The following is a 13,841-nucleotide window of genomic DNA, read 5'->3' on the forward strand; positions in this document are numbered from 1 at the left end:
CTTCTTCAGTAACCAGTTTGTTTGGTTGAATATCAGTATTGAGAAAAATCCTGACTTCTCGGATAATTTAGTTCCATGTGACTTTTTTTTTTTTTTAATAGCTTGCCTTGCAGTCTCAGAGTATTTTTCAAGTAAAGTCATCTAGAACTTGGACATAAAGGAGTAGGAAATTGGTTTCACAGTTCAGTCACTAACAGTTTCTAACAAACTGCTCACATTTTTTATCATGTATTAAAAAGTCAGGAAAAGGGGAAAAAATTAAATGCTAAACAGTTGATATTGTCTCGATGAGACCGTTTATAGGTTCCTTTGATGACTGCTGTTATGCTTTGATTAAGCACACAAGGCAAGATATGCCCTCATTTCACCTGCCACTTAATTGCTTGTGACATGCATGTGCTGTAGTGCATTTGCTTGTAAAGCTTTTAGTGAGCAAATATGTGCAGGCCTGAATTGGGTCGGGGTGGAGGATGGGGAGGGAGAACAAGAGACCAGTGTAGCATTACAAGCCTTCCTAATCAATGACACGTTTACTAGGAGTCCAAATATATACACAGAGATAGCAGGAGAAACTTTATTCTGAGGTTTGCATGAAAACGAGTTAACATGATTGTGGTATCTCCAGTTATTAATATTTGATATAGAACTAATTTGAGTGTGTATATTTTTATTACACTTAAAAATATTATTTAAAAAAAACTATTTTCAAAAGGATACTCAAATCAAATGCTTGTGGAATTCCTGAAACTCTTCAGCAGGACCTGAGGTTCTGTGGAACAGTTTGAAGACCACTCTGCTAGACCATTGTCATTCCACATAGGAATGTTTTCTCCAGCTTCTCTTCAATCCTTATCTGAAATTAGAATTCTGGTAAATTAAGGGGAAAATACATAGGTCTCTATCACAGTGTGTTAATATTTATGAGTTTTATATGCTTAATGATAGCAAAATAATAATTTAAAAAGCAATCAACAATGAATAACAAAAATTGAGACAGAATTCACCCCCCAAATATGAGGTATGTATAATTCACAATATATCGTAGTATTTAAAATATCTTTAAAATGTCTGCTTATTTTTTATGTTTCACATATTCTTGTTATTTATATGGGCAAAAATTCGTATTTTTTATTATTTATTTATTTATTATTTTTTTTTTTTTGCGGTACACGGGCCTCTCACTGTTGTGGCCTCTCGCGTTGCGGAGCACAGGCTCCGGACACACAGGCTCAGCGGCCATGGCTTATGGGCCCAGCCACTCTGCGGCACGTGGGATCCTCCCAGACCGGGGCACGAACCCGTGTCCCCTGCATTGGCAGGCGGACTGTCAACCACTGCGCCACCAGGGAAGCCCAGAAATTCATATTATTAACAGGTCTAAACTGAGACACCAATGATTTGCCTTCCTAAGTCTGAGCTTTAAAATGGAATTTCAGAACTCTCTTAACTCTCATACATTTATACAAGTTTTACCTGAAAGGAAGATGATAATACTCCTTGGCTTGTTTAACACACACAAGCACACATAAGGATATAATGAAGATGCAGAGTTTTCACAATGTTGCTTCAAAATAGATTCTTTCCTTCTCATGTGATCACTGTGAATTTTCTACCCCACACCTCTTCATTTCTCTCAGTCAGTTTCTTCACAGTTTTCATTCAGCTTTTCTCTCACTTTTACTTTTTTTTCCCATCAAGGTACATTTTATTGAGTTTTTTTAAAATTTAATTTAATTTTTTTTATATACAGCATGTTCTTATTAGTCATCAGTTTTAAACACATCAGTTGTATACATGTCAATCCCAATCGCCCAGTTCAGCATACCACCATCTCCACCCTCCCTGTGGCTTTCCTCCCTTGGTGTCCATACATTTGTTCTCTACATCTGTGTCTCAACTTCTGCCCTGGAAACTGGTTCATCTATACCATTTTTCTAGGTTCCACATACATGTGTTAATATACGATATTTGTTTTTCTCTTTCTGACTTACTTTGCTCTGTATGACAGTCTCTAGATCCATCCACATCTCCACAAATGACTCAATTTCATTCCTTTTTAGGGCTGAGTAATATTCCATTGCATATATGTACCACAACATTTTTTAAATTAATTTATTTTATATTTATTTTTGGCTGCGTTGGGTCTTTGTTGCTGTGCACGGGCTTTCTCTAGTTGTGGTGAGAGGAGGCTACTCTTTGTTGCAGTGCATGGGCTTCTCATTGTGGTGGCTTCTCTTGTTGCGGAGCACTGGCTCTAGGCACACGGGCTTCAGTAGTTGCAGCACATGGGCTCAGTAGTTGTGGCTCGTGGGCTCTAGAGCGCAGGCTCAGTAGTTGTGGCTCATGGGCTTAGTTGCTCCGCGGCATGTGGGATCTTCCCAGACCAGGGCTCGAACCCGTGTCCCCTGCATTGGCAGGTGGATTCTTAACCACTGCGCCACCAGGGAAGTCCCTGTACCACAACTTCTTTATCCATTCGTCTGTCGATGAGCATTTAGGTTGCTTCCATGACCTGGCTATTGTAAATAGTGCTGCAATGAACATTGGGGTGCATGTGTCTTTTTTGAATTATGGTTTTCTCTGGGTATATGCCCAGTAGTGGGATTGCTGGATCATATGGTAATTCTGTTTTTAGTTTTTTAAGGAACCTCCATACTGTTCTCCATAGTGGCTGTGTCAATTTACATTCCCACCAACAGTGCAATAGGGTTCCCTTTTCTCCACACCCTCTCCAGCATTTGTTGTTTGTAGATTTTCTGATGATGCCCATTCTAACGAGTGTGAGGTGATACCTCACTGTAGTTTTGATTTTCATTTCTCTAATAATTAGTGATGTTGAGCAGCTTTTCATGTGCTTCTTGGCCATCTGTATGTCTTCTTTGTAGAAATGTCTGTTAAGGTCTTCTGCCCATGTTTGGTTTAGGTTGTTTATTTCTTTAATATTGAGCTGCATCTCACTTTTACTTTTGATTTATTAGAACCCCAAAATGTATAATTGAAAGAGATCTTAGAGGTGATTCAGTCCTATTCCAGTTTTAGAAGTTCAGAGTGAAATAATCCTAACCAGATGCTGGCTGGAAAAGAGCTTGAGTGTGTCTCCTTGAGTGTACAGATTTATATAAAGAAAAAAAATCACAAAAATAAATTTATTTATTTATTAACTAACCACTTTGGTTCTAGAATCTCTGTGTGGTCTTCCCTGTAACTTTAGACTTTGAATTACTAATTGGCAGAAAAATACTCATTATTTTAGTAATACACATATGTACATAAATAGTGATATTCTTCTATTTTTAAGATCCTAAGGCATTGTAGAATAGAAATGAGCAGACAGATTGAGACAGGCAGATCTGAATTGAAATCTTAGTTCGGCCACCTACTAATTGTGTGATCATGGGAAGTTACTTAGCCTCTCTTAAGTCTCATTTTCTTCATCTGTAAAGTAGAAAAATAACATGTATAAAGGTCCTTATGGATATTAGGAGCTCAATGAAGTGTAGGCAAGTAAATAAGTTGGTTATAATGATAAAAGATAAAGGATATGTTAAAAGCATGACAGCTGAAAGTAAAAGGAGAGGAAAAAAGGATTGTAGTAGGGACAGTATGGAAGAATAGGAAAAATTGGGAACCACAGTAGATAGGAAACAGTTCAACTTGTATTTAGTTTAATTCTAATATTCTAAAGCACATTCTTTTCCTATTGCCATTAGTATATATTCTGCACAATTTTAACCCATATTGAACTTAAACATTTTCTCTTGTGATCAAATTGTATTTAAATTTTTAAGTGTCGTTTTTACTTGTTTTTATTAGTGTTATTGTTCTCTGAGTAATCACACATATTTTAATTTAATTTACAGGTGGCCGTTTGTTGCATCTGTTTTTTTGTTATCCTTCCTCTAAATCTTGTTGGTACAATACTTGGCCGAAATCTGTCAGGTCAACCGAACTTTCCGTGTCGTGTCAATGCCGTGCCTCGTCCCATACCGGAGAAAAAATGGTAAAGAGAATGCTAAATTTTATGTGATTGCTTCTCACAATATATAAATTCCTAAGGCTATTATGTATACATAATTTTTAGAATTGGCATGTATTTATAAGTTTAAACTTAAGAATTTGTCTTTTTACTTTTTCCTTCAATTTATATTGCTAGGAGTAGTAATAAATGATATGCTTATTTCACTTTTTTGAATATTGGTGCCATTTACAGAGAAATCAAATGCTTTGGTAAGTACACTAGTGCACAGAGGTGGGTGGGACCTAAAGCGGCAGCTGTTGTATAACTGCAGTCTATAAAGCAGATTTAACCTGCTGCCTGTTTTTATAAATAAAATTTTGTTGGAATATAGCCATGCCTGTTGACATATTGTCTGTGACTGCTTTTACAGGGTGGCATCAAAGTTGAGTAGTTATGACAGAGACCATATCACCTGCAAAACCTGAACCTGAAATACTTACTATCTGAACCTTTACAGAAAAAGATTGCCAACCCCTGACTTCTAATTTCACTTTCCTTTCCAGATATTTTATTATTTGAAACAACATTGACTTATAGCCATAGATTTTGTATCAAATGAGAGAGGAATTAGTAGTAAGACCAATTATAACTTACCGACCTATGTTCTTTACCTTCACTTCTGGGATAGTATAGAATCTCTCAAATACATTTTTCACATTTTATGCACAAAATGTATTTTTGAGGATCTCCCATAATTCAAGATTTAATCCTGACAAAGGATGACAGGTATTTCTGTTTAACAGCTAAAGCGATTCTTCTATTGCAGTAGTGTAAGCATATAGTTCATTTGACCATTCAGCTTTGAAATAGTGATTCTTGATGGATTTTTAACTTGAGATGGTTTGTATTTTTTCAACTTTTGGACATAAAATGAGATGTTACTAATATGTTTATATTTCTAATTTTCATAATTCAAATTTGAACAAAATGTGAACTCATTATATGTTTTGCTTTTTAAGATTAGTAAATTGAGGACTTCCCCAGCAGTCCAGTGGTTAAGACTCCACCCTTCCACTGCAAGGGGTGCGGGTTCGATCCCTAGTGAGGGAACTAAGATCCCATGTGCCGCATGGCGCAGCCAAAAAAAAATAAATAAATAAAAAATAATAAAATTAGTAAATTGAACGTTTTAGTGCTGATTTATGCTATTCTGCATTCTTTATTTTCCTAATTCTTACTTGCAGACATAAATAGAACAGTCTTACTGTACATTTGTTTTATTCCCCGTCTCATAAGAATAGCTATACGGTAGACTCTACATATTCATAATAAGGGATATGTATTGAAAAGCCTCCATTCCTAGATATTTTGCTATATTGTAAGTATAACTTATGTTTAAGTACTTATATAGTCTTTTGTAGACTTGGAGGTATGTAGACATTTGCAGAAGTGGAGGCTGAATAAAATAGCCCCGTAGTGTAAAGGAGAATGATCTGTTCTAGTCCTAGGAATTGTCCATGTTCTTTTTCTCTAGGATTGGTGCTTATGAGAACTTTTGTAGTCTGTTTTTTAAAGTCAGTTTTATCTTCAAATCAAGATTAGACTGTTAAGGCTCGTTGATACCCTAATGTTTGTTCCTTTACCCATTACTGGGGAGGATAAGGTTAAAGGAAAAGCATAGAAATCACAAAAGTTCCTCTGGTTCACTAGGGCTGGTGAAGGAGAGGAAGGAGCAACATGCGACCTTGCTAATAACCATGGGTCACATTTAGGTGTAGGAAGGCTTGCGTGTCTCTTCATTTTCTTTATATAGTTGTATGGGAACCAAAATCTGAATACTAGATCTGGCGGGCATGTCATTTTTAACCTCTGTGGATCTTGGCTTTCCATAAAAGGAGGAAAGAAGACTAGACTTAAAAATTTTTTTTTTCGGCTCTCAAACTCATTTTCTTCTCAGTTTTGTAGTTTGTTCATTTCAGAAATAGTAGTTTACTATCTTTTATGTGCCACATACTGTGCTGGACACTGGGAATACCTAGATGAATAGCTTCTGCATGCCAGGGTTTATAATCTAGTGAGGTATTTAATTAGACAGTACAGTATAGTGTGGTAAGTGCTGCCGTGGAGTTACGTTCAAGAGACAGTGGAAGAACCCACCTCTTCTTGGGAGACCCGAGCAAGGCTTTATGGGGCGAACACTTGAGTCAGTGCTCACAGGAGAGAACCGTGAGACAAGGGAAGGCATTGCAGGTGGAGAATTACTGATTGCAATCAGTAAATGTTTGTTGAGTGAATGAATGAGGTTTGAATTTTATTTTTTATTCGTTCTTTGACTCCTTTTATAACTCAGAACCCATAATACCTTAATTGTGTGATTCATAGGAGAACAAGTTACTGAACCAAGGAAAGCATGAGCAAAGAGATTGGCAAGACCACAATTTGGGAAACATTATTTCAGATGCAGGGGGGTCTCAAGACTTTTCTTTCCCTATGGCTTTCTGTAAGGTAAATGATGAAAATTTTTAGAAGTTACTGAAAAGTATAGAACAGGAGCAAATACTCATAGTTTTTCTTGAGTTCTGCCAGTAAGCAAGTATTTGTGTTCCACAAGTTCTTATCTCGGCCTTTAATGCCAAAAAGAATTTTGACTATAACCTATGGCTAATTTGAAGTCCCCTCTCAGTATTGTACCTCTTTGAATTTTTGTTTTTCTGTTTATTGGTTTGTTTCTATCCTTAGGTTATTTTTAAGTACCAAGCATCTGATTTCTATTATCAGGGTTTATATAATATAATGTGGAAATCATACTAGAAGTTTACTGTTAATTTTAATATTTTCCAGGTTCATGGAGCCTGCAGTTATTGTTTGCCTGGGAGGAATTTTACCTTTTGGCTCAATCTTTATTGAAATGTAAGTTTTGGCAATGTATTTATGTTTTGGGGGATTTCATTGTAATAAGAAAATTTAGGAGTTAGGATAGGTATAGAATCATCAGATGGGCAGACATCTAACAGAGTTAGTTTGTTAAGTCCATGCTTCTAGAAAGGGGTCTATGTAGTCTGTTAAAAGGTGGTTTTCGGGCTTCCCTGGTGGCGCAGTGGTTGAGAGTCCGCCTGCCGATGCAGGGGACACAGGTTCGTTCCCTGGTCCGGGAAGATCCCACATGCCGCGGAGCAGCTGGGCCCGTGAGCTGTGGCCGCTGGGCCTGCGTGTCCGGAGGCTGTGCTCCGCAGCGGGAGAGGCCACAGCAGTGAGAGGCCCACGTCCTGCAAAAAACAAAACAAAACGCTTTTTGTTTAACTATGGCTTGTGTAATGGAATTAGAGTAAAGGGTCTTTTTTTGGTATAAAATCTTAATGCCCTTTCTTTTGTGGTACTGTGAAAATGGCATGAAGCTTCCATAGGCTTTCTTTTCCTAATTATTTTTATTTTCCTAATTTTATACATTATTACTATATCAAACCTTTTTTAAATTTAATAGGGTGTTTTATAAAATATAAAATACATTGTTTATAAAGTGTCATATCTAGAAAAAAATGAAAGAACAAGGAAATTGACTTTATTTAAAAAATAAGAATTTTTAGCTATTTTCATTTCCACAGTATACTCCTTAAGCTTCTAATTTATTTAGTTTGCTTAGAGATGGATACCCTACCCTACTAATGAGTCTGTTCTTGAAAGATTATCTAAGAAAATATTTTTGAGAGAATTTTAAATGACTTAATGAAAAGGGGGTAAGGGAAACTGTTGGAAGTTACTTGAAAGAAAAATATTGAGATTTAAGTGAGAAAAAAGTGAGAACTAAGATGCAAGTGAGATTTAGCAAGAGCAGTGTGAGCTACATGAATAAAGACTAGAAAACTGTGTCTTCGTTGTGTTGTATTTAGGTATTTCATCTTCACATCTTTCTGGGCGTATAAGATCTATTATGTCTATGGCTTCATGATGCTGGTGCTGGTCATCCTGTGCATTGTGACCGTCTGTGTGACCATCGTGTGCACATACTTTCTACTAAATGCAGAGGATTATAGGTGGTGAGTACTTATTTCTGGGAAGAACCTCTGGGGACCATAATATTTTAAAATAAGATTCCATTTGAAGTGTATCAAGTGGAGTAAAAGATCTGTATAGAAATTTTCCTCCTTAAGATAGTATAGGGATTTTTTTTTCAATTATAAAAATGTTGACGATTTTAGAGGAAAAATAATATTAGTCAAAAAAATTTTGTTGGTATTAATGAGGGTCATTAGTTTAAACACTAGGAGACAGGTCTGAAAAAGGAAATGGTTTATTTAGGGTCATTTATAATAGTAAATTTGACAAAATTTAGGATCTCTCCTTCCAATTCTTAGGCTTTCTCCTCGTTGATATATTTAAATGCCATTGTACATTTGTACATGCATTTGTTTTTAAATATACAGAATCTTAAAGGATATTTTTATAAAAGTCTTTGCTTTAAAATCTTTCAGTGCCATCCATTCAAAAGGGTTATTTTTTTTCTTCAGGCAATGGACAAGTTTTCTCTCTGCTGCATCAACTGCAATTTATGTTTACATGTATTCCTTTTACTACTATTTTTTCAAAACAAAGTAAGTGGAGACATTTTTTCATTTTGTATTTTAGAAGCTAAGTTTGTCATTTAAATACTAGAATTTAGGCCTTATGTCTAAAGTAAAAATGGATATACTATATATAATTTTTTGGTTTTATTTCAGGATGTATGGCTTATTTCAGACATCATTTTACTTTGGATATATGGCGGTATTTAGCACAGCCTTAGGGATAATGTGTGGTAAGTTCTGAACTTCCTGGAACATCATGAGTAAATCTTTGAGTGCTTCTGAATCAGAAAAATACAGTAATTGGAAATTAAGAAACTACTTTTTGTTGTTTGATCAGGAATACCAAAATAAACTGAAGCATCTGATTTCAATTCTTTTGACTATTCCTCAAAATCTAATTTATTACCTCATTGATTTCTTTTTTACTTTCCTGTTTTTAGTAATTCTGTATAGCACTATTTTTATTTTCCATACCACAATTAGTTTCTTGTTCATGTTGAGAATTGTTGTTTTTGTTTGTTTAGTTTAGATTCTTTGGAAAAGATTATTATGTAAACAGGTTAAGGTTTGGCTGAATGATTTTTGTTTGGAAGTTTCTGTTCCACCGTTCATGGAGGTAGCAGTGTCCAGGAGGCAGCACAGTTGACTGGTTACCAGTACACGCTTGGGTGTCTGTAGACTGGGCTTAAGTTCTGGCTGTGCCATCTGTGGTTCTATACCTTGATCCAGTTCCCTAAGCTCTCCAAGCCTCTGTAAAATGAGGATAATACCACTGTTTCATAGGTCTATCACAATCTTCCCTTAGATGGAAGACGTGATAGTTATCACCAATGATAGAGTCTCTAGTATGTGTGAAATAACTAGAAAACAAAGAAAGAACTTTTGGAAGCAGCATGAAAAATGGAAAAGACATGGACTGAAAAGCCTGAGAGACCTGGATTAAATCTCCATGCTGCCACTCACTGTTTTTTGTGGCCATGGGAAGGCGTATCAACCTTTCTAAATCTCATTTTCTAATCTATAAAATGGGCATAGCTTTCAGAGTAGTTATTTGTGATAGTGTCATGTGTGTAAAGCACCAAGTGTAATGCAGGTCTGTTATTAGGTGTTAAGAGATAGCCAGTTACATGGGAGACATGGTGGAGAATTTCTGGGAAGAGCTAGACTTTGGGGGACCAATTAGTCCTGGTTGTGAATCGTATTGCCCCTACTTAATAGCCCTGTTACTGTGGCCAAATTATTTAACCTTTTTTCCTCAACATTCTCATTTGCAAAACAGTAGTAATACCTACCTTGCAGGGTTGTGATGAGGAGTCAGTGATTGACTGGGTAAACGTCAGGTGGATGGCAGATGCTCAGTGGGTGCCGGCTGCTGCTGTTACGGGGTTGAGGAGGGCCAAGCGTCTTGGGCTGTCCTTCTCTTCTGGGGTTGTGTCTTTGTTTCTGTAGATTCTTTGGGTTTCTACACCATGTGTTTTCACCTCAGAGCAATTTCATGACACTGAGTCCTGGCAGAGGTATCTTAAGGGAAAATGTACAAGCAGCTCACTTTTTTTCTGGTTCAGGTTTTTAGCCAATAAATGAAGCTAATTCCCTAGTTACCTCATAGGAATGATGTAAGGCTTAATGAATAATCACTCTGGAGACGTTTCCAGATAGCGTATAATTCAGAACTACCCCACACACACACTTTTTTTTTTTTTTTTTTTTGGTAATTCTGCCTTTAGCTATAGGATGGGCAATAGAATAAGGAAAACAGAATTATCTTGTTAAAACCTGGGTCCTGGTATGACATTTGTGGACCTCTTTAGGGTACCAAGGTTGCTTTCTTCTTTCATCAGAGGAATCTGTTCTGCAGAATGGTAGTTGCCAGAGAAGGTGGTCAAAAGGTCCAAACTTCCAATTATAAGATGAATAACTTCTGGGGATGTAATGTACAGTAAGGTGATTAGATTTAAGAATATTGTGTTTTACATTTGTAAGCTGTTAAGAGAGTGGTCTTAAAAGTTCTTATCACAAGAAAAAAACCTTGGAAACTATGTAAGGTAATGGATGTTAACTAAATTTATTGAGTGATCATTTTGCAATACATACATAAATCATGATGTCCACCTTAAACTAATATAATATTACATGATAATTAAAAAAAAAGAATCTATACTCAGCCATAAAAAAGAGTGAAATAATGCCTTTTGCAGCAACATGGATGGACCTAGAGATTATCATACAAGGTGAAGTAAGTCAGACAGAGAAAGAAAAATATCATATAATATCACTTACATGTGGAATCTAAAAAATGATACAAATGAACTTATTTACAAAACAGAAACAGACTCACAGATTTAGAAAACAAACTTACGATTACCAAAGGGGAAAGAGATGGAGGGGAGGGATAAATTAGCAGGTTGGGATTAACATATACACACTACTAGATATAAAATAATCAACAAGGACCTACTGTATATAGCACAGGGAACTCTACTCAATACTCTGTAATAACCTTTATGGGAAAAGAATCTGCAAAAGAATAGATATATGTATATGTATAACGAAATCACTTTGCTGTACTACTGAAACTAGCACAACATTGTAAATCAACTATACTCCAATATAAAATAAAAGTTAAAAAAAAAAAAATCTGTTCGTATATACCATGTATGTCACCACTGTGTACACACATAAACAAATGACACTGACTGTAAAGTAGTAAAAGTAATTTCACCAGCTATAAGGGAAGACAGTTCTCTATATTATAGTTACACATTTTATTTATAGCCGCTGTGATAACCTTTCCTTGTGATAATTAGTTAACCAAATTTGAGAGAAAGTTGAATAGGAACTGAAAGCTAAGTCTGGATTTGTGTTATATGCGAACATCCTGTGTATCCCTTGGCAATCAAAAATTTCGTTTAGTATTATTGGCCATCCTTCCTTCAGAATATTGTTCCCCGAACTCCTCGTTATTTAATGAGATCTTTTGTTTTTTTTTAATTTTCTAATTTAATTTATTTTTTTATACAGCAGGTTCTTATTAGTCATCAATTTTATACACATCAGTGTATACATGTCAATCCCAATAGCCCAATTCAGCACACTACCATCCCCACCCCCCTGCGCCTTTCCCCCCTTGGTGTCCATACATTTGTTCTCTACATCCATGTCTCAACTTTTGCCCTACACACTGGTTCATCTGTCCCATTTTTCTAGATTCCACATATGTGCATTAATATACGATATAAGTTTTTCTCTTTCTGACTTCACTCTGTATGACAGTCTCTAGATCCATCCACGTCTCCACAAATGACTCAGTTTGGTTCCTTTTTATGGCTGAGTAATACTCCATTGTATATATGTACCACAACCTCTTTATCTATGCATCTGTCGATGGGCATTTAGGTTGCTTCCATGACCTGGCTATTGTAAATAGTGCTGCAATGAACATTGAGGTGCATGTGACTTTTTGAATTATGGTTTTCTCTGGGTGTATGCCCAGTAGTGGGATTGCTGGATAATATGGTAATTCTATTTTTAGTTTCTAAGGAACCTCCATACTGTTCTCCATAGTGGCTGTATCAATTTACATTCCCACCACCATTGCAAGAGGGTTCCCTTTTCTCCACACCCTCTCCAGCATTTGTTGTTTGTAGATTTTCTGATGATGCCTATTCTAACTGGTGTGAGGTGATACCTCATTGTAGTTTTGATTTGCATTTCGCTAATAATTGGTGATGTTGAGCAGCTTTTCATGTGCTTCTTGGCCATCTGTATGCCTTCTTTGGAGAAATGTCTATTTCGGTCTTCTCCCATTTTTGGATTGGGTTGTTTGTTTCCTTAATATTGAGCTAATTGAGCTGTTTATATATTTTGGAGATTAATCCTTTGTCCGTTGATTCGTTTGCAAATATTTTTCCCATTCTGAGGGTTCTCTTTTCGTCTTGTTTATGGTTTCCTTTGCTGTACAAAAGCTTTTAAATTTCTTTAGGTCCCATTTGTTTATTTTTGTTTTTATTTCCATTACTCTAGGAGGTGAATCAAAAAAGATCTTGCTCTGATTTATGTCAAAGAGTGTTCTTCCTATGTTTTCCTCTAAGAATTTTATAATGGCTGGTCTTACATTTAGGTCTCGAATCCATTTTGAGTTTATTTTTGTGTATGGTGTTAGGGAGTGTTCTAATTTCATTCTTTTACATGTAGCTGTCCAGTTTTCCCAGCACCACTTATTGAAGAGACTGTCTTTTCTCCATTTATATCCTTGCCTCCTTTGTCATAGATTAGTTTACCATAGGTGCGTGGGTTTATCTCTGGGCTTTCTCCCTTGTTCCATTGATCTATGTTTCTGTTTTTGTGCCAGTACCATATTGTCTTGATTACTGTAGCTTTGTAGTGTAGTCTGAAGCAGGGAGTCTGATTCCTCCAGCTCCGTTTTTTTCCCCTCAAGACTGCTTTGGCTATTCAGGGTCTTTTGTGTCTCCATACAAATTTCAAGAATTTTTGTTCTAGTTCCGTAAAAAATACCATTGGTAATTTGTTAGGGATTGCATTGAATCTGTAGATTGCTTTGGGTAGTATAGTAATTTTCACAGTATTGATTCTTCCATTCCAAGAACATGGTAAGTATATCTCTCCATCTGTTGGTATCATCTTTAATTTCTTTCATCAGTGTCTTATAGTTTTCTGCATACAGGTCTTTTGTCTCCCTAGGTAGGTTTATTCCTAGGTATTTTATTCTTTTTGTTGCAATGGTAAATGGGAGTGTTTCCTTAATTTCTATTTCACATTTTTCATCACTAGTGTATAGGAATGCAAGAGATTTCTGTGCATTAATTTTGTATCCTGCAACTTTACCAAATTCATTGATTAGCTCTAGTAGTTTTCTGGTAGCATTTTTAGGATTCTCTATGTATATTATCATGTCATCTGCAGACAGTGACAGTTTTACTTCTTCTTTTCTGATTTGGATTCCTTTAATTTCTTTTTCTTCTCTGATTGCCATGGCTAGGACTTCCAAAACTGTGTTGAATAATAGTGGTGAGAGTGGACTTCCTTGTCTTGTTCCTGATCTTAGAGGAAATGGTTTCAGTTTTTCACCATTGAGAATGATGTTTGCTGTGGGTTTGTCGTATATGGCCTTTATTATGTTGAGGTAGGTTGCCTCTCTGCCCACTTTCTGGAGAGTTTTTATCATAAATGGGTGTTGAATTTTGTCAAAAGCTTTTTCTGCATCTATTGAGATGATCATATGGTTTTTATTCTTCAATTTGTTAATATGGTGTATTACATTGATTGATTTGCATATATTGAAGAATCCTTGCATCCCTGGG

The 13,841-nt window shown here is 36.0% G+C and overlaps 1 protein-coding gene across 1 annotated transcript in view; it reads left to right on the forward strand.

Moving 5' to 3' along the window:
* The window catches only part of TM9SF3 (transmembrane 9 superfamily member 3), a 74,505-nt gene that overhangs the window by 49,649 nt on the left and 11,015 nt on the right, over window positions 1–13,841 (forward strand). The window contains exons 10-14 of the mRNA XM_082855027.1: window positions 3,861–4,000; window positions 6,800–6,868; window positions 7,846–7,992; window positions 8,464–8,547; window positions 8,674–8,750. Coding sequence (XP_082711153.1) covers window positions 3,861–4,000; window positions 6,800–6,868; window positions 7,846–7,992; window positions 8,464–8,547; window positions 8,674–8,750 — 517 coding nt within the window. The remainder of the gene's footprint in view (window positions 1–3,860; window positions 4,001–6,799; window positions 6,869–7,845; window positions 7,993–8,463; window positions 8,548–8,673; window positions 8,751–13,841) is intronic.

This window comes from Leucopleurus acutus, assembly GCF_964270905.1.
Source record: "Leucopleurus acutus genome assembly, chromosome: 14".
Lineage (NCBI taxonomy): Eukaryota > Metazoa > Chordata > Mammalia > Artiodactyla > Delphinidae > Leucopleurus > Leucopleurus acutus.